We start from the raw sequence: 24,097 nt of genomic DNA, 5'->3' as shown, positions 1-24,097 counted from the left end.
AGACGGGGCGGGCAGGGTAGGCAAACAGAAATAGATCGTGGCACTTTGAACACGACGTCGACGTCGACGGCGGTGGCGGCGGGAACGTATTCTCACGGTCATTTGTATCGTCCTCGACCTGTTGCTGTTACGGTCGGACAAGAGCGTTGATTTTCCTTTTTCCCCGCTGTACACGCCGCGCCGGACCGCCTCCGCCGCGTTTCGTTTTCCCGCCATTATTACGGGCGGGATGCTGTAAAAGGAAGGCGAAGAAAACGCTGGCTCGCGGTGGCTCGCGTCCGGGTGTAATAAATATTTTACACTCCCGCAGCATTCCTCCTCGAGTGCCTGTTTTCTCGCGCGGTGCTTTGTCGTATCCTCGCACGGTATCTTCGCCGGTGAGGTAAAATAGGATCACGCCGTCATACGTCTCGCTTAGCGCATCGCATCGTAAAACTAGTGACGACTAATCCGAAGACGAAAAGGACCGGTGAGGTTCGCCCGTTAGATAATTCACGCGGATCTCGCGGTAATACTGCCACATTTGATCTTTATTTATTAATCTAAGCCTTGAATTCTGATTCAGGGATTAGGAATGGATGAAGAGTGACACTCTGAAAAAGGTAGTAAATTTTAATAAAGCCATTTGTTTAAATAGCGCCAATTAAATATTTACTAGTAAATACAAAGATATACTGAAAAAAATTTCTGAATTGAAGTAATACTTTCGTATTTTTCAATACGTTTAGGAAATATCTATTTGCAAGGAGACGTTTACTTAGTACTATTCAAGAAAATATCACTTAGATTATTTAGGAAATTTTTTTTCGATATACGTATATCTATTTGATACAAAAACTATTAATTTGATCTATCTCGTACTCTTTGTACTGAGTCAATAGTTTTTTATTGTAAGTAAATGTTTAATTGGCACTATTCAAGTAAATATTTATTAAAATTTAGTATAGTTTTTTCTTAGTTGGGAAAAATGGTTTTGCTGAAATATCTAAAAATTTAGTTAGATACAGATCTGAAAATAAATTTTGTTGGATATCAAAATAATTATGTTTTTAGGACGCTCAAGCTATAAGTTGCTAGAATGTCAAAACTTTTGGCAGCATTGCTCATCATGCTTGAATTTCTTACTCTGGTTATTTATATTGGTCCAAAATTTTCACGTCTACCTCAATTTTTCGATATTTTAGCAAAATCGTTGTTTCCGTGTGGCAAGTGAGAAAGTAAAATTGTACGAGGAAACGTTAAAAAACATTAACAATTGCGACATATTTTTTTGTAGTCTATTTATCATTCGCTGCAATTAGATTTATTTTTGTCTTAAATTTGCAAAACATTTCTTCACAAATACATATAACAATAAATAAGAAATAGAATAACGAATATTGTTTTACAATTTGGAGATAAAAAAGATCTTTATATATAACTCTACGTGATTCTCAAAATTATCTTATTTTCTCCACTTCCTAAGATATTAACATACTTTATAACGACTTTACAACGATTATCGCTTAAATCACGAAAACTTAGTTAAATTACAACTTTAAGTCATGCATTATGCATATCCCTTCGATAGGCCGGGGGGGGGGGGAGGGAGCTAAGAAGTATAATTTCTTATTCCTCCAATAATTCTCATTTATGTACATTGTACTTGTACTTAATAATGCAAGAAAGAGGTACGCGTATAGTCGCGGTCAAGTTGTCCTTCGATGATGAAATCATTGTTTCTTATGTGGAAAAGCAATTTAGTAAAACGACCAATCGCATTGCCGATCTACGGAACTACTGCAAACTACGGTTTGCCGCAGTACATATTTCCCGTGTGGATTAATCTCCGGTGTTTGAACCTCTCTCCGTCTTTCCAAGATCGCGCAACGGTCTGCCGCAATCTTGCCGCTATGATTATGGTAGCAAGTAGCCACTATGGCACCGACACGAGTGTCGACTCGATGCTCCAAGTAACGGGATCTGTAGTGATCAAGTGGGTCAGGCGACGCGGTATCGTCGCTTTGTCTCACCGACCATGTACTTCAAGGTCCGGTTTTACCTTCCAATCATTATATTCGAGGCGACATCGTGATCTCTAAGCGTGAAACGTGTATACATGAGTTAACTAGGAATTCACTTTATTAGCAAGCAACGATTCTTCTTGTACGCCGACAGAAACGATAATGAGGAGATTTTACGTGGTGGAGAGATAGCATGAGTGGATTCCGAATGTTGAGAAAACGTTGAATCAGTGAATGATGTTGCGATTAATAAAATAAGTCGTAATGCTGGCGTTATTACTTGTATAAATAAGTTGATCGCAGTGAAAGTTAATATCGGACAGATTATTGAATGTCGATGTCTTTTCATAATGTGATATTATATCGAAGTCTCTACAGAGAATATTGGAATTTATACTCCGACATATCAAGAACTAATGAAACTGCAATGGAGAAATTAACGCGTTATGTCATTATTATACTGTTAAATATCGAAGAGATTGGAACCCCTAATACTTTGAAGTAAATACATAGGAATTTCTCTTATTTAATTAAATAATATTTTATTTTTAACTTCCATACATGTCAAAATGTAAATCAATCCATTTCTGTGGTTAGTTTCGAACATATCGTCTACATTTTAACACGCATTTAGTAAGTAATAAACTAAATTTCAATCAAACTTAATACATTTTCTTCAGTTTAAAATCGTTTAACTTTATTGTTTTAATCAAATTGACGATATATATTGGGAAGTGCGATTTATAAATTATTAAAAATCACTCAAATTGGGTATAATTTGACGTTGTAAATTCAACAGCGATATCATCGATTTGTACAAAGATGTCGATTGTGGATCGACGAATGAATAAAAATTCAAGCCGCTTGGGACTGTGACAAGAAAATATTCGCGTTTCATCCGAGTGAGGAGCTCGTTGAGCAAGAGTCCTGTTCGCCGGGTTTGTCTAATGACACTTCTTGCTGTTACACCGTTAACTTAAAAGTGCAAAAATGTCGCGACCGGCGCGTTCTCAAGTTAAAATCGTCCTCTACATTTTATGAACGGTCGTAAAAGGGTCGTTGAGAGCATTTGCTGACAGACGACCGGAAGGAGATAACGTGTGTCGCGTCATAGTTGCCGATCGATGAAGCTCAGTTTGGCACACGCTTCGATGAAAAGAGTAGAATTAAACATCGGTTGCTCGACAACAGTGTTCACAAGTGGCAGCAATAATAGTTGAACACAAGAAACGGGATAAATGGTGCGTTTCGCCCCGCTAATTCTACAGGAGAAGTCAATTACTCCTATTTTATCGAGAGCACGAAGATGTTTTTCCCACGCGAGAATTAAGCGTCCAAGCGGAAGTGTAAACATAGTATTGCGATGAATGCATAGTATCGATCATCCGTTAGCGATCCAGTTACATTAACGTTTTCCAGTGTTCGTTAGGTAAAGTTAGGGAAAGAAAAACTATACACCGACGAACGTGAAATCTGTGAGATCTGACCTAACAAACCGGACTGTTCTTTTTCTTCGTGTTTCGATGCCGTGAAGAGAATTTCTTATCGATCTTCAATTTCCCGGTCTCTCCACGGTCGTCGTGATCAATTTGATGATGGCAGGTGCAAATACATCTTCCTGTCACCTACTTTTACATCCATAGAATTGTGTCGCTATTTCCTTGTTTATAAACGCGTTCGGTCGCAAGAAAGGAATAAAGGCTCGTCGAATCGCGCAAGATATCGAAAATGTCGCACAGAAACGTACAGTCGTATATCGTGTAAGAAGCGATGGAAAGTTCTGTCTATATAGAGTTATCCCAGATACTTGAGCAAGTTGATAGAAAGAAAAGAGCTGCAGCACCTTGCTTAACCGCCGCCAACACCTTGCTGCCGACATACATTACGCAAGAACCGAATCCGCGAGTACCGCGACTAGGGTAACGGTATTTTACAAAGCAAAATCGTTCTGCAACGCGCGCACAAATCCTACTGCTTTTAACGGTTCACATGCCGAGGTTCAGTTCAATTGACGCGCCTCTGCGCTACGCCCTGGCTTCGTCGCAAAAAGAGCTTCAGTCGCGTGACCATCTATTCATCAATGACATACCTTTCTTTGACGTTGCCAGTATCCGTCTGAGGTAAAAACCGTAGAAGTGCGACGCGATAAACACCACGTTGTTTTGTTGTCTTTTATCGATGGCACAATATTTGCTGGAGCTATCGGCAAAACCGAGTTTATTTCTACGTCAAAGAACGGCTAGCTCGACTAGCTAGAAAGATCGTGACGTCCAAGTATTTTATCATAAATACTTGGACGTAAAATTGATGATGGGTCAATGGCATCCGAATAACGGCAGCCATTATCTTTGTTAACTGAACGCCTTTGAAATATTATTCGATAGAGCGGACTGTGTGTTTGATTGTTGCTTTATTGAGAAGGCAGTGATGTAGGCTACCGAATTGGTCACGATCGACTCATTATCGTCCGAAAATAGCCGCCGTTACTTTCGTTCTCGGATAAGCGCAATTGAGAGAGAACATATGTTACTCGAAATGTCAAGTTGATTTATATGATGAATTTATGATTGTGCGGAAAAAGAATGAAAAAAAAAAATGGAATGAAATTCGCGAGGTTTTTTTTCATTGAAGCGGATTTATTTTAGCGGATCGATAGGAAAAAAGGTTTTACGTAGAGCTACAACCATTGTGAAGGCTATTTAAATTATTTAAATCGTGAAAAGTTGTAAGACGCAGAAAAGAGAACTTCTTGTTAAGCATCCAAATAAGGAGTATTAGAAAATATTATGAATTACGAACACACACTATAAATATAAATTATTTTTGTAATAAACCAAAACATATATTGTTAGATATCAAAGGAGTAATGACTTCCAATTTCTTGATTTAAATAATATTTTGTTATTTTCAACTTTCATTTATACGAAGAAGTAAGTCAATCCAATTCTGTAGTTAGTTTCAAAGTAAACATCACCCACATTAACGTGTGTGTACTTGATAAATAATACCTAAACTATAAATTCGAGTCAAATTTCATACATTTCCTTGGGTTCAATCAATTCATTGTTTTAGTCAAATTACCGATTGGGTGGAAACAGTGCAACCTATATAGGTATGATTAAAAGTAACTCAAGTTGGGTACAATTTGACATTATAAATTCAACAGTGTAAAGAAAGACGAAAATGATAGGCCTAGAATCACGTAATAGCACATAATTCAATCCATATTTAATCCCTGCATTTAGCCTTTACCTAAATATTTGACAATTGAGTCGAATGGCAATATAACGCGGGTGTTCTCTAACGGGTGCGGAAAGTCAGCGTGGAGTTTCGGCAGCTGGCGTTCGCAGCTTCGGACGATGGCGGGCATTCAATGATCGAAAGTGCCGGGCACTCGGTAACGGTACTCGGACGAGAGAGGAATGCTCCCTGCATCCGTGGTGCTGGGATAAACGCGAGCGGAGCGTCCTGTGACCGAGCGGGCCTCCGGCCTTTCCGAAACGTATTCGTCGGCGGGTCCCCGATCTCTTTTTCTCTTTCTCTCGGCGGCCTTTCGCGTTACGGTACCCTCGCGGCGATCGATACCACGGCCACGAGAACGCAACAGTACCTTTGGCGCCGTTCCAGAGCTGCGGGAAACTACTAACGCGACGTCGTTTCTCAGTATCGAGAAATCGAGTGGCTCGGCGACCAAGTTTGGCGAGGGTTCCTTTTCCCGATAATTACAGATCTGAATTCTGAGTTATGCCAGAGTGGAAAAATTACGAACTTTACGGGAGAAGGAGAAAAGGACTTAACGTCCAACTCGAACGTGATCAACATTTTGACGTTTGACGTTTTCTTCGTTCTTCGAGATTCGTTAAAGATAGGGTTGCCATTCGTTCTCGGGGTTCTTTCCCCCGGATATCGTCCTCCTTTTTCTTTTTTTACCGCAGTCAGGAACGTCCGGAGGGATTCTCCAAAGACGTCCGAGATAATTATGAACGTCCGGAATTTCAGGGAACCTTCTAAATATTCTGCTTTGGCTCTTCCCACGCTATTCTGTATTAGTTTTCATTTATAACAAGTGTTGTAATCCTTAAGCTGTGAGAAGCTGACCAATCATAGTTGAATGTGCGGAGAATCTGAAGAATAATTATCTACGATTGATTAATTTCTTATATTAAATTAATATTGCTAATAAACACTTAGATGGAAACAATTATTATTATTATTATTTGTTGATTGTTTTGACCAATTTTACTAACCTACACGCATTTGTATATGCATTCACGGTTTTTAGCCTGTAAATTCTAGAACTGAGAAAATTGTCTGATCAGATTACTCGTAATTCTGGTTGAAACGGACGAATTAGAATTTTTTTATTAAATCTACTAAATTCTAGTTGATTGTTGAGTTTACCAGAATTTTGATTGATATGATCAGAATTTTGTGGTACGTCCATTTTCTTTCACACACCTTTCTCAGTGTGCAGTTTAGGAAATTTTGATAGCAACTCTGGCTAAAGGAGACGATAGTTGTATGGCCGTGAATCGATCCCGATTCGCGCGACGCTCGTGAATTATTCTTAGAGGCTGCAATTTATACAGAGCTTTCAACTTCGCCGCGAATTAACGATTCGCCTTTTACCGCCGCCAGCGCGCCGTTTGTCCGGTTTAATCGAAGTTCGCAAATTACCTCGCGCCAACCACGATGAACATTTTAATACCGAACTTCGTCTGTCTTCGCGAGAAATTCGAAGAATGCCCCACATTAACGAGACCTCACGTGCCAGGAGTTCTGGAATGGCCTGAATGAAAGGACCGGCGGAAAACCCGGAAAACGCGCGTTATTTTCTTTAATGACGCTTTTTTCCCCACGACGGTTTTAGATTTGCTCTCCGAGTTTAGTCCCTCGCGGTAACTTGGCGGTAGCTCACGGTAATAACGCTCTACCGATCTGACTGTGTAATGAGGCCGATCGATGGAAATCGTGCCTCATCGATTTCAACTAAATTAAACGTATCGAATTAAACGTATCAAATTACTTATAAGGATATCATGATTGCAACTATTAGTGCAATTTTAATTCAATTATCTTGTTCCAAATATACCTTGTGCACTATTGGTTTGCAAGTTTCTCGTCGTCGAGCGATATAATATACGCGTAATAGCTATTAATTCTCCGGCGTCGGTACTTTATTCTCACTACAACATTCTCGTGAGTGAAGGGAATGCGACATACATAATGCATATATACATAATGGCATAGATACCGCAAGTAAATTTTGATCTGTCTCGGATTGCCGTTAATACTATCAAACGAGTTGGAAATTATTCACAAAAAATCGGCAAAGTTTTTATACGATCGTTCCGAATTGGAACTATCAGGAAAATGGTTGAAGATCGAATTATCACGATTTGTGGATTTTATATATACGTACTGTATTTGCCGGACCAACAGCTGCCGCAAATCAAACCGACTTTCCCGCCCATCTTCCTCGCGATAACGAGATGCGCAGCTATCAAGAGGTCCTTGCTCCCTGCCGTGAATCTTAGTAGCAGCGTGATCGACGTTTTGTCACGCCACGTGCCTGTCATGGGCACAGTCGCGTCGTCAACGAGTCTTGTCCGCCACGTGGTTCACTACGTCGTAATATCCCGTAATATCCCGAAGATATTACAAGACAAACAAGACAGTCACGGTCGACCCAGTCGGTCTAATTGCTAGTCAACAATTTCTTTTTTTCTTTTTCGTCGCAATTGTACAACTGATTTTCTGAGGTCCTCTCGGAGAAGTCGTGGAAACTACTTCGCGATCTGCGCAGTTTTGACAAATTTTAATACATTTCGCGCGTTTGCAAAACAACCTACATAAAATCTCCTCAAATAATTTCCGATTGATTGACAGATATAAATTTTTTTGTAGTTATTCTTTACAAAAATCCCAGAGATCAAAATTATTTTCTCTGTATGTGATATTAATATTTTCTGTTGAAATTTTTCTGTTTTAGAGATATTTTTGAAAGTACACAATTTTATTTACGAAAATATAACAACATAAATAGTTATGTTAGATATCGGGAAAAGAATGAGAGAAATTTGAAAATACGATTTTCTCAGAAATATTCTGCAGATAATTCAATTAATTGAAAAATTATTTAATAAAAATCGTAGCGCATCAATTATTTCAATAGCCGATCGAATAAGATTTACTAGGTTTATACAACCATTCCGTCAGCACGGACGATGAAGTTTCTGTATCGATCAATACGAGCTGTCATGAGTTTATCGGTTTATTCGTTTATTGAATTAACAACGGATACGATTTCAGTAGAAATAGAAGCACATCGGTCTGCAGCTCGGATTTTTTGGTTGAAATTTCTATATTTGCAGTTTTGTTTATAAGCTGTAAAATTTCGAAGTCCATACCGATCTGTTCCGTACAATATTATTTCGAAGTTGTGAGAAAAACATTTACATAGCAACGTGTTGCTTTAATTTACATTTTTTTAAATATAAAATCCCGACAGAAGCATATTTGTGATTACAATATATACAGTAAATATATCTATAATAAATACACATAACAAAAAAAAAAAAAAAAAAAAAAAAAATTTATGAAATCCAATTCATACCTTCCGATGATTTAGCGTTAAAACTAATTAAAGGGTATGTATTTTTAAATTTTATCGGATTAAATTTGCTTCAATTTTCAGACTACGTATGTTCATCGATTCCGAGAAACGTCATCGTACGTGAAAACTTTATTCTCACGGCTCTAGTTTCAGGTTTCAGCAATTTAATACCGACGATACGTATTACATCTATCCGTCCGCGGCGCCGCTATATATTTTAAGACACAGCGAAAACCGTTTCGCGCCTAAGAAATTACGCGATGCTGTTCCACGATCCTTATTCTTCCTCCGAGACGCGTAAAAATCATCCGAGCGCTTCTTACATCACGTAGCTCGCGCTCGCCGTCATACTTAACGAGCATCGCGCATCTTCCTCGAAATGTCACGACCTCGAGTGAACTTTCAAGACGATCTTTATTCGCGCGTAGCGCGTACAGCAGAAACTCCGCGTATCACACACGTTGAACGTAATCCGTTCGATTTGTCCGCGAAATTTCGCGACTCCGAATTTCTGTCGGGTCGATTCAGACGCGACGTCCGTTACACGGATTTGAATTTCGCCTGGTGTCAGGTGCACGTGTGTACGCGCGTACGTGTGTCACTTGCGTCTGTCTGCCCTTCGCGAAAATTTCGAAAATTGATCGTGCAAACAGCGGAAGAGAAAGAATCGGTGCAAAATCTACAAACGACCCGCACAGCGATCTCGATTAAACTGTCACACAGCCATGCAAACGTGTACCGCACTTTATCTGCGAAATGCAACGTCTCTCTCTCTCTCTCTCGACGATGATCCACGTGAGTACGATCACAATCCGCTCGCCGATCGATGCGGACTGGCACGCGTCCACGCAGCACGCGAGAGTCGCGTGGAACCGCGCGGAGCGCCACCGACTGACTGACTGACTGACTGACTCGAGGCTACTATCATCCAACCAGGCAGTCGGTTGTCTGTCCGACTGCCCCGTCTGATCTGAAGGATCTCGCACCCGGGAACTGTTGCTCCTATGAGCAACGCGAAACGTGCGTGGGGATGCTTTCCGATAGGGAAATACGCATGCAGTGCTTGTCACTACTGGTACTCTCTTGCTGGTTTTAACTGATTCTATTGTACATAGTGTTGCGTAGAGCATTTGGTGACACAAGTCGACGTAAATGTCATTCTGTCTTTGTTACTCATTGAATGCCATAGGGAAAAAAATGATGTTATATCAAGCGTTACTCTAAATAATTGAAAATAATTGTGTTAATTTAATGTAATACTAATTAATGAAACAAATACGTCACGCTTCTGTTTCGAATGTTTATAAAATTTTATCAATAAAATTTCATTAATATTGTTATTGAATTAATAAAATTATTTTCAATAAAAATAATGATGTTGATATAACGTCATTTTATATATGCATTAGAAAGATAGATGTAATATTTGTGTCAACTTTACTATTAATGCCCAATTTTTCATTTGCCGATTGACTTGTGGTTTAGACTCAATCTCACTTAACTTGATGATAATATAAAAATTGTGTTTTTTTTTCTAGTTATGACTAAACTGATGATTTGTAGTGGTGAAGCTTTAAAAATACTACAAAACTATCAGTTCAATTATTAATCATGTCTAAAAAATATGATTTGCATTATCATCAGATTAAGTCTAACCACAAGTTAATCAGGAAATGAAAAATCAGGCTTACATGGAAAGCACTTATAGTTTAAATTATCTATCCTTACTTCTGAGAAAAAGAGAATACAGAACAATTACCTGACGATAATTAGTACAGTTTTTCTGTTGTGTGATCGATATCTTCACTCTATTGATGTTTTTAATATTAGTTAAATATTAATAGCTGAAAATCGATTAATTAAAAAAGTGTCGAAATATACAGCAGCATCAAATCAGCAATAATGTCAAGAAATAATAATTTCGGAATGGTCCTTATATTTTTGTGATATACTAATTACATGTATAAATTTTCATTAATTCAATGCTTTAGAAATTTTCTCTCTTTTAAGTTAATAAAAAAATAGAAAATATTAGTTAAATATTAGTCTATTTATTAGAAATATCGACAATTGAAAATCAGTGAATTAAAAATTAATATAAGTATCGAAATATATATGCATTAAATCAGCAATATTTGGAAATAATAAAAATTTCTGAATAGTCCTTATACTTTTATGATATGCTAATTATTGTATATCAATTTTCATTAATTCAGTGCTTTAGAAATTTTCTCTCTGTAGTTACTAGAAACGATACGAATACTGTAATATAATACTGTTTTCAAGGAAATTCTGGAGAAATATTGATACCGAAGCTGTTGATACCTTAACGAAGTTATGCATTCATAGTTTCTCTTCGTTAGCAAAATCTCGCTATTTTGATTTCGAACTTCGTGAGCTCGCTGCCGGAATTAAACGTTCCCGATAACAGTCTGGATTATCGTGGCGTTATTTCGCGTCTCACAGTGTACTTGGCACATTGAAGCTGTATAAAAATAAAATGCTTTAAGCACCGTGTGGCATTCTGTCGGAATCCGATACAGCGCTACTTCATTTCGCGAGGCTTGGTGTGCGATTATTTAATCGAGATCGTTATCCTCTCTTTCACACTTGATGATCCTTCTACCGTACTGTCGAATACAAAATTATCATAGCGTCCTTCTCTCGTACTATTCATTAATATATACTTCATCTTTAGTCTCTTCAATTTATATTCGATAATCGTGTAAATATTATCTAATATTTTTAAATATTTATTTCAAATTAGATCCTAAGCACAATAATTAATATTCTAATTAAGATTCTCATTAACAATCTGGAAAATTATAGAAAATGATTTTTGTTTAAATTAAAATGGAATTTTTCTTCTCAAAAACTCGATGATGATATTTTTACATGTAACAAGTGTTACAGACAAGCTATGAATTCGAAAGAATTAGCAGTTTTGTGGATCAATTGCCGTTTCGGGAAATAACGTTCATTTTTCGTAGGTCGGAATGTGATAAATGAGTTTTCGTGCTTGAACATGTTGTGGCTTTCGCGGACGATGAAAGTTTGATTTTTCGCCGAGGTCAGTGGCAGCCAGTCGATGAGTAGAACCGCATTACTGAAGTGCCAATCACAGGCGTATCGCGGTGAAGCTTCGGCACTCAAATTGTAAAAATATTCCACCAGTTTTAACCTGTGTTATGCTATCAATCCCAACATAAAAAATGGAGATGATGTACATCAGAATTAAGTGTTATTTAATTACCAATTTAGTGCTTTGATTTCAGTGCTCGTTTAGTGAAAATTCGCGACTGAAATTGGTTACGCGTTTCACATCAAATCTCTCAAAGGGCTTTTACTCGTATATGTGTAGTACAAAACGAAAAATTAAATAGAATATACCGAAAGATTTTTAAAGGCTATCGAGAAAAATTTTATATTCATATATGTATACATATAAAATTTCTCATTTTTTCATATATATAAAACAGACATGAATTATTTTGCTACAGTTTCGAAGATACGAATCAACAAAAAAGAGCAGACATATATGAGAATAAAATGTCATGAAAATAAAAAAAGAGAGTCGAGTTTTCAAATATTTCGGAAACTCTATTGCTTCCAGGATATAGAAAATCAATTTTATTCACTGAAAATGCATATTTAACTTAACCTGCAAATATGCATAAAGATTGACAAGAACAAAGTATTTTATAAAATCAGTATAGAAAATTGATTTTTTACTCTAAATGTTGAACGGTATTTTAAAAATATAAGAAATCAAATTTGTCAAAAATGCAAAAATTTTCTAATTAAAATTGTGTGTTAAAATTAACGGGAACGAATTTCCATACGAGAATAAAATTGAGATAGAGAAACATGTTATTCCGTATTTTCAATATCACAAAGGCGACTAACGCGCTCATATTTTATGACATACAAAAAGTGAAATTGGCATCTCACTTTAGAAAACAAAAATTATTTTCTGCAAAGTATATATTTGTACCCCTGCTATAAAAATATTTAAAAAAAATGAATATTTGTTTTACCGAGATTATGCCAATTGATTTCAATCTTCGATGGAATATATACCAGCATGTGTTTAAATCAAATATTGAAATGCTGTGGCTGGCATCAGGAAATTTCAAACGATCTAAGGTTAAAAATACACGTTGCAATATCCGATACTAGATGGAGTTTCTCCCTCAGATTTTTCGTTCGGTTCAACGAATATCAAATGTACATGTAGCAATCCATCGGGTTACTTCGATACAGACCCGATATTATCCCGTTCTCGTCAGGAACCAATTCTTTCGTCGCGACGTCGAAACCTCTTGTCTGAGTTCTTATTAATTCCACGAAATCTGGAACACCCAACGTGGGTCCGGCGAGACATTAATTATGGAGTATCGCAGCATTCGAGGGAATCCCACAAAGGGAAAACGTATGAGGAAGGAAATACCGAAAAATTTCTCACGCGACGCCAAGGTATAATCGATCGACACGGTAGAGCCGAAAGGGAGAGAAACTCGGTTCTACAGGCACGCGTCGTTCTTTCTCGTCGATATTTAACGATCCCGCGAGGAATCGAAGGTACGAGCGGGGTCGGGTCGTAGATATCACATACAGTTCCATAGAATCCATCCACTTCAAGTACACCGCGTCGTACGCGCGTGTTATTGACCCCGAGACAAAGTGCGACGAAGTCACGGACGGTGTCGACGATATACTTATAGTACGCGGATGCGCACTTACGATATTGCCTTCAACATGTTATACGACATTTGCGACAATGCAACAACAGACTTTCTGTCCATCGATAGACCTTACAAAGTCGTTCACATGCCATCGGAGTTTCCGAGTTGCAGCCATAGCTATTAAAGCGCGTGATGCGCAAATAGCATGACTGCTCGAAAACGTAAGGACGATCCCGAGAGAGCACCTGACTGTCATTCAAACGGCCTTAATGCCCGTAAGGATAATGTCGCCTCTCCGAGGAAGAATTAATTGACAGCGACGCTCCAAAGAAAATTAATTAGGACGACTAATTGTTCTCGATTAATTGTCAGATACGTTGGGAGAACGCGAACATTTAATCGGGGATAATAAAATCGCGACCTCTTTACGCTCGAATTTTTACACTGGAAATAACGGGGCAATAAATTATAATGTAATTACATAAACGTTGCATACTGTGTGGTTTCTTTCTTTCACGGTAAAACTGTATAAGTAGAAAAAAAATCGCATACGCGATTATAAAACATAATTAACAGCTGTTCTATTCATAATGTTATTACATATTTTATTCGCTGAATAATATTGCACATTTAGAAATGAAATTGCTCATCGAGGAAACACTTTTTACTCGTGATGAAGGAATATCTATTCCAGAGCGGCTGAATCTTATCTGTGTGATACTAATGTTACCCATTTGTCAGAGCTGTCTTAACTATCATCAATTTGGTCCTCCCTCAATAATATATCCAGTCATTAGAAACGAATTTGAGTTTTCAGGACGTGCTGAAAATGTGATAACTTACCTGGGAGATATTCTACTCGATTCGTTTCTTGTTTCGTTTATTTTCAATTACCCTTTTGTACAATTTATGTATAACGAGCTATATACATACTTAATTTAAAGTAAGTTCGATCGAATCTCTTAGTTAATTGAATAAACTTCCGAGATAATTAATAATCTTGCTGACGGCATACATTGTATTCCCTAAAGCTAGTTCCATTAATCTTTGACTTGATCGAGAGAGATATTTTCGAGAGAGCTACTTCGAATTCTGCTTCACGACGATGAAACATCGCAACGATACATTTTGGCAAATTGCCTAGGCGGGTGAATTAAATGGAATCGCTGTAACTGTATACCGATAGTTCTATCGATATCACCGTAAAAACACTCACGAAACAATTCGCAATTCAACATTGATTTCAACGTGGATTATAAAAAAAAGTTCGTCACGCGTGAGAACGAGAGATCCCGAGATAAATAGTGTAAATTTTATTTAAATTACTTTGATTTGAAATGAAATCAGAGAATTAAAAAGTTTATCCTTGACAAAAAAAAACATTCTTCTTATCGTATCGATAATGTCATTATTTACTTATAGAGTTTGAGTCAATTAACTGGCACAACTTAAATTAAACTTTAAATGAACAAAAGAGAGAATTAAATAGAGAACATAATCGTCTTGGATTACACCAATTTTTCGGCGGTAATATAATAAATCTTAAGTGATACATATATTTTTAGAGTATTATCACATGCATTCGTACACACACATACATATACACGATTGCAGCTTTATTGTAACTTTCTACATACAACTTCAATGCTATTTGTTTATTTTGTTGTGTCCATATAAATTAATTGTTTATTATTTCTCGCGAAAATCTGATTTTACGTGCAATCAGTGTGATGAATAATCTCACAGTAAATAATTAAATGAATCAAGCCGCGTTTTTAATCATCTCGTGTAAACGCACTCACACAGTCGCGCACCAGGCCGTGTTCCAAGTCGCATCGATCGTATAACTTCATCCGCGTCGCTCAAAGTTACGTCTGAATGCATTATTCAAACTGATCCTAGAATTCAACAAACTCGTCCGGTAAAAAAAAAAAGGAGAGAATCGTGATGAATAAATGTGAACTGGATCACGGCCTGGTCCATAATTAACAAGGACAAAGAAGTAGCTGCATCGTTGTGCAAGCCACTGCAAGCGCAGGTACATTTGGTAGCGAAAACGTCGAGTTTAATCCTAAAGAGCGAGCTTCAACTGATGTTTACTAGCAGTTAGCTAAAATCATAAATATTTCTACTGATTATAGTTTTATATTTTTAAATAACATAATGGATAAAAAAAGTTTCGAAGTGTAGGTATACTTTGCTGCTCGAAGCAGTGAAGCTAAATCTATTTTTGAATAGTAGAAAATGTCCCGAAACTATCGAGCGTCTTTTCAGCGACTAATAATAGATGGCGAAGTAAAAGAAGACACTCGTCTGCTTCGATACGACGTGAATGATTCATCGAAATATTCGATCAGGAAAATTCAGGTTTATAAGGAGATAAATGATGAATTTTCTTCAAATTTTCATGAAACCTTGTTGCAAAGTTTATGGCACAGAATATTTGTGGCGGCATCTCTTACATTAACAGCTGCTACTATTTAGGATTAAACACCTATCGCACACTAGATCCGTAGTCACGTGAGACGAGTCGGTCGTGTGGCGGCAGTCTGGCGATTTGGAACACGGCCCCGCATAGTCACTGCCTGTACACCCCAGCGTTGTTGAGGAGCCACTCACCTGCAGCCCGTTTACACGGCCCCTGCCTTGGTTCCTGCCTCTTGATCGGCATCTTCATCGGCAAGGCGTCGCGTACATCCGCGATATCGACTGGTTTTACGATAACTGGTTTTACGTCTACTTGCTCGTTGTCGATCGCCGTATTCATTGTCATTATCGTCGTCGTCGTCGTCATCGTCGTCGTCGTCGTCGTCGTCGTCGTCATCGTCGGCGTCGCTGTCATTGTCATTACCGCCGTCGTCATTGCGTCCGTTGTCGTCATCGTCGTGGTCGCCGCCGTGACGACGGCGAGCTGCGAATCGTGAGCGTCTCCAGGTTGTTCCACGACCGGCAACCCTCGCCCCGAATCCGCCATCGAGGTGCGCTGCTGTTCCTGGAGTAAGCAGGCGCTCGACAACAAATCCCATTGGCGGAGCTTCTCTCGGTCGAGCTCGAACGACGTCGCGGACATACGAGCGTCCGGGATCGAGCGAGCCGGGGGAAGGTTGCCGTCCTCTAAAAAATGATTCCTATCCGAAAGGGTAGGCTTGTGGTATGTATTGCTTTGTGGATCCCACACGTAACCGCCGGTGCCGATCATTTCCATCGACAAGGTTTCGTAAGTTACGTCGTCATCGTCCTCGATCGATCGTTCTCGCGTACGATGATCCTTGTTTGTCCTGCGTTTCACTCGCGGTCGCTCACCGCACGAAGATTCCTCCGTGCAATTGTCCCTGCGTAAAACAACACTGTCGTTCACATAGGTCGCTCCCCGAGTGATTTTGCCACGTGACTTCGGCGATCGAAGACCACCGGATCTTCCAGGTCTCGGCGGACTGTCTAGATTATCCAACGATCTAGCGTTTCGCAGGCTCACCCTTCTCAGGCTCTCGCACCAAAGGCTATCCTGCTCCCAGGGATCCTCGGAATTGAAACTGCTATCAGTCATGGCGTTATGATTGTGATCAGACGATGGCAAATTTTGCGACGTTGTCTCGACTTGACTGGTCGGAGCCATTGAAGTAACCGCTATCGCCGTCGTCGTTGTCGCTGCCGCCGCTCGGTTAGCTCGGTTTCGCTGCTCCACTAAATTTTGCAGGCCGACGTCGTCGAGTAATCCCTCCAGAGATCTTGACCGACGATGAGACGCCTGTGTGACGTGCGTCGGTTCCGTGTTATCGGCGTTCCCTGGATTAACGGACTTATCTCTAAGACCGTGGGGATATAAGTTTCTAGCCTCGGGCAGAGATACATCTGGCAGTGGATCAGTGGACTTTACCCGGCGTAGCGTGTCAGCTTCGTAGAAATTTCTCTTATCTACGAGAGCGGCCTTATTATCGCCTAGCAGTTGGCAGGTCGTCCGCCTCAATTCCGCAGCGATACGTCTAGCCTCGTCTATGTCGTCTACTTGAATCTGTCGCGGCATTTGTCGCGCGATCGGATTCACTATACGACCGATATCATTCCGCTTGTTCAAGCCGATCGCCGCGTCGTCCCTCTGATTGTTCAGTTGAGGCAATCGCGAGGTATGGCCGATCATCGGTTTGGTCAGCTCCATGTCCACGCTGTTGACACTTGCCTGGAGATCAGAATAGTAATAGGGTGCTCCCGATTGATCGCTTTGAACACGCTGCTCGCCGGCGTTTGGTAAATACGATTGCTGTAGAACAGAGTTTATAGTTTGCATCGACATTGGATCGGGATAATGACTCGAATCCTGGCTGGAAGTCGATCGATGGTTCGGCAGCGCATGTCGCACACGACATGCGTCGTGACTGGCGGACCTTGAGTGATTCGGGAACCTTTGCTCGGAATACGCGTTCACGTTCTGCAGCATACTCGTCAGCGTGCTGCCGTGATTCACCGAGGACATAGATGCGCTGATAGGGGAGTGCATCGAGGATTGCGCGCTCGCGGGTCTCTGACAAGCCATGGATGTCGAGATGGACGCCGCGGCCGACGCGTTCGAGTAACTGGAATCCCTGCTGTGAGAGATTGGCAGCGCGCTAATGCTCTGAGACGTGCTCTGCATCCTGTGATCTGTGCGCGGTGGTTCGCTGTCGGATCGAACCGCCGGCGAACCGCGAAGCGGTGAGAAGCTCGCGACGTTTTCGTAATGTGCGTCACCAGTGAAGGACTGCGAGTGTTGGTGAGTTGGCGGTAAATCGGATACTCTCATGGATGGCAAGCTGCTTGCCGAGCCAGTCTTGTTTTTGCCGGAATAATCGAACGGCCGATCGAGATTACTGGACATTAATTTCATCTTCCTCGATAAATCCTGGCACGTCGTCTTCTGCAGTTTATCGACTACCAGCATATTTTCGTTGAATCCGTAGATGCTGTTGTAGCTTGGATCCTTCGCGTAAAGATCCACGTTGAACGCATCTCTAGCTTGTAATTCTTCCAAGTATTGATCGAGGTCAATGCTCGCGCCGTCGAAGCGACTTCCCAACGATTCTAATTCGTCCAGGCTATCTAGAACTTCGCAAACGTCATCGCTGACTGGTCGTCTCTTCAACTGCCTGTGCCTTGCTTCCTCTTCTGGATTTCTGAGCTCGATCGAATCGCTTCCGGACGCACTTTCTAACGATATCCTGCTATCTCTAAAAGTGGAGCTGATGGTCGCATCAGAGAATCTCGACGGTGGCCTGTGCGTCTCCATCTGTCCTACTGGTTTATTCCACGATTTTGGAGAATCGCGGTTCAACGCATTATCTTTCATCGTAGCCACCTGTGGCGAGACCTTCTTTATTTCTAACGATTCCTGCATATCCAACGATTCTAAATCATCTAACGGTGGTGGAGAGGTCGGTATTGGTGGCGGGGATACCAGCTCGCTGTCCGACGAGTCGTGTAATTCTGCCATCATGTTGCGGCTAGCTCCCAGATAGTATGAAGCCGGTCGGAAGGTGTCGGACAAACTGAATCGCGGATGCCGTGGCGCGTCTATGGATTCCAGGTCCTTGGACGATTCGTCATCGGCGTCAGAACTGTCGGATTTGAGTGCCGTCAGGATGTCGGGCAGATCGCCTCTGGAATGCGGCGAATTCTCACTGGCACTGCTCTTTTTCATCGAGGATGCTTTACTGCCATCTTCGTCCTCCTTTTCGGACAACTGATTCACTTCCATATATACCGGCTCCATCTTGTTGTCCCGCACGCAGACAAATTCGTAGTGAGACGACGGGTCCAACGTGGAATAATCGCCTGAATCATGCTTTCTGCCATCTTCGTTCGGTGCCAAAAGAGAGCGAGTCATTCCATTCTGCGCCATCTCCACATACGAGCTCTCCTCATCGGCGAACAGACTCTCCATCATCTTAGGATGCGGTCTGTCGTCACTGTTAGGATCCAATATGGCCTTTCTAGGAGACATCGGAAGATAGTGATCTTCACTATTAATGTCATCCTGCTTCGAAATGATATCGTTGTCAGTGGAGAATTGGTCGCTGTGCGTTAATAAAGATTCAGTTATACTCGTTCTTGTACAGCTAGGACTCGGAATAACATTTAAATCAGTTGATGGCACGCATTGTTCCGTCAGACTGTCCTTTGAACTGTTCATTTTATTTTGCTTCAGAGATTCATCGGAATTCTGCATCTGTACGGCATCTGTATACAGAGTGTCCAAGGTGAAATGTTGCGTAATATCTTCGTTCTTCTCAATAAATTTTTCTTTCCCGTCGTCTCTATCTAGCCGGTCCAAATTACTTCCAATATCATAACGTAACGTTTCATTATCACCGTAATCCCCGCGATGTTTCGATTCTTGCCGCTTCTCGGATTTCGGCCGATTAGCCTGTTGTGATTTTCGTTCGAAATCCGCTAAAAGATCTTTGACTGACTTGTTACTGTCAGTTGAAGCTTGCTTAGCGTGTCCCTCTTCTACGCTTTTCTGCTTGGAAGCGTTCTCCGAGGCATTTGTATCACCTAAAGCGAAACTGCGTATGACAGACGAGGTTTTGTTCGCGCAGTCGAGCTTTGAAACATGAGCTTCGGTCGCCTGCAATGGCGATACTTTCAACGGCTCCTGCATAGTCAATACTTCCTTGACCGGACTGGCGCCATCCATATTCATCTCGAAAGACCTGATTCTACATTGGACCAGATTCATAGTCTCAAATTTCTCGCTCTCATCTTCCGTTTTCGTTGACGGCACCGGCACTTTCTTAGGGTTAATATACTGATAAGAAAACTCTTTTATAACTTTACTCTCGTCGATGCCAGGATCCCATTCATCATTATCATCCTTGGAATCCCATTGTACGTTCTTTTGAACGTGCCAGGATTCGACGTTAGTTTGATAACCACATAAATTGTCGGCTCTATTGTTCTCGATCATGCTCGTTTGTTGTCCGTCATATTTTTGCTGATCGAAACCGTAAGCGGTCGACGACTTCAAAATACCCAGCGGTTTCTTCGGAGTTTTGTGCCTCGCAGGATCCTCAAAGGCGGTCTCGGGATCCGATCTTCTAGATAACGATTGTTTGTCTGTTGAGGACGATGCGTACGCATAATCGTTTCTCATCATTGGCGGAAAGCTGACCTCGTCGTAACCGGCGTCCGGTGGTATACCACCCAGAGAGGAGAGCGTGCTCCCCGGGTTCGCTTTACGACTGTTAAGGATTTGCGATTGTGGAGTCTGATTAACACTCGTGCGGCCGGTCCCGGGTATCGTGACGTCCTGGACGGCGGACGTCGCCGTCGATGACCGATCGTCGCCGGCGTGCCGGGGGCTCCTTCCTGCATGCGTGGGTCTGCGCGAGCGCTTCCTCCGGATATCCCCCAGCTCTGATTTGTTCGTTACAAAACACAAAGACACGAGTATGTCCGTTACTTACGAGTGTCGTGTATATGTATGTATGAGAGAGAAAAACAGTCCCATTTATTCCCGTTTCTATACCCATTAGATAACTCTAAGCAAACTCGTCAAGCGCGACAACGACATCAATGATCATTGCACCGTGTAAGCAGCAAAGACGTTCGTTTAATTATTTAATTACTAACAATTAAAGTTAAATTTATCTATTTATGTGTGATTATTTGAAAGGATTTTATACATCTTGAAAGTTTACGATTAGCTTGAGAGTGATAAAATTCAGAGAATACATATGTTAAAAATAAGTTTCTTGTTGCGCGATTCGATCGTATTAATTGTAATTGGTGCAATGATCCCGATAATCGATTGATTTTGCGGTTAATCGTATAGATAGCGGACACGCGAGCTGGAAGGTAGCAATTGCCGCAATCGTAATTGCGTAACTACGGCAAATAGTGTTAGTGAAATTCTTTGGCATGCCATGCTGACCCATATTTTCTAAGGTAATCTGATTACGGTCGATGTTAAGTCGAATAGGATATCGATATTCGGTCACTTAGACAGATAAGTTTTAAGATTGTTAATCGTTCCCATTCACCAGCCAGCTTAGACCCAACAGCAGCAGATAGAAGGAGCCCCGCGGAGAAACGCTCGCAGATATCCAGATTTTTAATTTCCTCTTGTATTTTATAGTTACATACTTCACATCTCGTTGAATTGATATGATATAGTAAGTGGTTAATCGTTTCCTCGACGATTATGTTAGTAAATAAAAATAAAGGAAAAGCAGGTTCGATTTTATAATCGATTTTACAATGCTTCGCAATTCGTGAAGAATAATTCGGGTGCCTTGCATTAATTACATTTATTCGCACAATCGGGAAAATATTTTCGTTAGACTACATTCTTTTTACATGTCATTGATTGAAAACATGCTGGTAATTTTTATTTACAATGAAAAAAAGGACATAAAATCGCTTGACATATTTCAATTATATATAACATAACGAATATCATTCACAAAATACGGAATTCTCGACGTGCGTTTTCGTGGAAAAAAAAAAAAATGCCTTTATTTTCGCGAGCAAATATGCACATTGAATTCTTCACTGTGTTAGCAATTAAGTCATGTTAGCATTTGCATTATATTTAGCTTTAGATCAACTATCTACTTCTAACCGAATACACCGCAGACAAGGCGCTTTCGAGGGACTCGAGGTGATCAAAATATTTGACAAAAAGTTCACAAAGTTTTTTTTTTCTTTTCCAAGACAATGGACGAAATCCAGTCCACAGAGGATACTCATAATCTTTTCAATAATTCTAACATGCTTCGTTTCGAGCACATGCCCAACGTCCCCAAAAAATTCGTTCCCCAAAAAAGAGGATAATTGTTCGCGCGGGCTTCAATATTTTGACCAGGTCTCTCGTTACGCGGGGCGACCGAAGCTACCATTTAAATGATAAGTTCAGGCGAGCTATCCCTACCTTCGTCATCGCTGGAATAGCTGTTGTAGCGTGGCACGTTGACGGCGGTCCGACGACCGTCCGAGCTCTTGCTCCTGACATGCGAACGGTGCCCGTCCTCCCGCCTTCGGGAGTGACGACCCTCCGCTACGGCGGCCTCGTGCGCTGCCAAATCCAGCAGTGCCTGTTGCTTGTAGTAACTCGAAAGATCGTTTTGCGTCCTGCCCCTATTGGCCGAGCCGGATGGCTTTCGTGTCAACGGAGATTGCAGCATACGCTGCTTCCATTCTAGCAGCCGCTTCATCGATTCTTCGCGCTGAAATACGTATCGTAACGAACCTTCCCATTAACTAACTGACAGAAAGATATGTGCTATTTTTCTTGAAGGTACGCGGAGAGAACGATTTTGCTGAAGTATCTAAAAATTCAGCTGGATATACAGATCTGAAAATAAAAATACCGTTTGAACCATCAATTATTAAACTGTTTGCTAAAAGATTAAAACTGTTTGTAGCATCGTTATCAATGTTTAAAGTGTTTTACTAATTATTTTTACAATTCAAACAATGTTATTTTCAGATCTGTATCTAGCTAAATTTTTTAATACTTCAGCAAAATCGTTCTTTTCATACATTTATCGATCTCCCGGGGGAAAAAGAGGGATGACTGCTGACGATATTAACGATGAATGAAAATTTTCGATAATAGGATAGATGAGAAATTAAAAAGAGCTATTAAAAATGATTAATATGACAGATGAGTAACGTAATAGCAATGACGACGATTGAGTGACGTCGATGGTGAAAGCAAAAATACGGGAGAGTCAGGATGACGTAAGGTAATGTGCAGCTATGCAACGGGGCTATCGTGAATCACGCTTGTCCACCGATGTTACCGACACGGTTGTCTTGTTCTACGAACTGATACGAGCAATGCTGATGGTCTACCTGCCGAGGTTTCTGATTCTAAGAAGAAGGCATCGCTCCATGACTCATTCCAGCTTTTCCGGGACAACGAAAAGCAAGTCCGAAAAAATTCACTTCGAAATATTTGATAATACATTTTTACATCGCACAACTCCAGCACCAATATGGATACGCTTTACAAATAACATTTCGTACATTCATTTAATTCGAAAAATGAGTTTTACATTCATAAGATATTTCAATTGACAAACTCTGTATTTGTATCAATCGATTTCACTCGTAAACTTTAAAAAGTAAAATACGAGTATGCCGATTTCTCAAAGAAATTTTATAACTTAGGTACATCCCTTATATCGTAACTGTTATATTATAAGGATTGATATTTATCTAAAAATATATCGATATATTAATAATACGATAAAGTGTTACGAGATGTTTTGAAAAAAAATTGGCGCGTTTTTTTGGCGAAAGCAGAAAATACTAGATCTCCTCACCTGCTGAATCTTCCGTTCACCATCCCGCGAGTCCTGTTCGGAGGATCTCTCGGCGTAGTCGTCGTCGTCGGGATCAAGGGCGGCAGGATGCCGTGTCCTTGGCAGACGCGCCGATGCCGATCTGCAGAACTGCTGCTGTTCGCTCCATCGTCTGCTGGCACCTGCGTGACCGGCGTGACACGTCTGAGCGATGTGGGTCCCGTGGACAACGTGACCCGCTGCTCTTCCCCACCCGTCGTACTCGCCGCGTGGTATTCTACGAGGAATCGTGTTGTCTTCACCGTGTGTCAGCGTTTCTCGGCCATTCGCCTCGCAGCTCTTCTCGCGCAAGGATCTTCGAAGTTTCGGATCGGCACCCATTATCCTGATAAAAAGTAGCTTGAGTATGCGTTCCTTTTCTTGGATCCAGTTTATTGCACCGCGTAATTACGTTCATAATCCGAAAGAAAGACGTTACTGTATTACTTTACTGTATTATTTTATTTTAAT

The 24,097-nt window shown here is 40.6% G+C and overlaps 1 protein-coding gene across 3 annotated transcripts in view; it reads right to left on the bottom strand.

Moving 5' to 3' along the window:
* Window positions 1-24,097, bottom strand: part of LOC108755157 — a 108,799-nt gene that overhangs the window by 30,893 nt on the left and 53,809 nt on the right. For all 3 annotated transcript variants that reach the window (XM_018498005.1, XM_018498006.1, XM_018498007.1), the window contains 3 exons: window positions 23,609-23,972; window positions 22,210-22,504; window positions 15,924-20,693 (listed from right to left, as the gene is read on the bottom strand). In XM_018498005.1, the coding sequence (XP_018353507.1) occupies window positions 15,924-20,693; window positions 22,210-22,504; window positions 23,609-23,972 (5,429 nt within the window). The remainder of the gene's footprint in view (window positions 1-15,923; window positions 20,694-22,209; window positions 22,505-23,608; window positions 23,973-24,097) is intronic.

This window comes from Trachymyrmex septentrionalis, unplaced genomic scaffold, assembly GCF_001594115.1.
Source record: "Trachymyrmex septentrionalis isolate Tsep2-gDNA-1 unplaced genomic scaffold, Tsep1.0 scaffold85, whole genome shotgun sequence".
Lineage (NCBI taxonomy): Eukaryota > Metazoa > Arthropoda > Insecta > Hymenoptera > Formicidae > Trachymyrmex > Trachymyrmex septentrionalis.
This window is presented reverse-complemented; position numbering and strand designations above follow the sequence as displayed.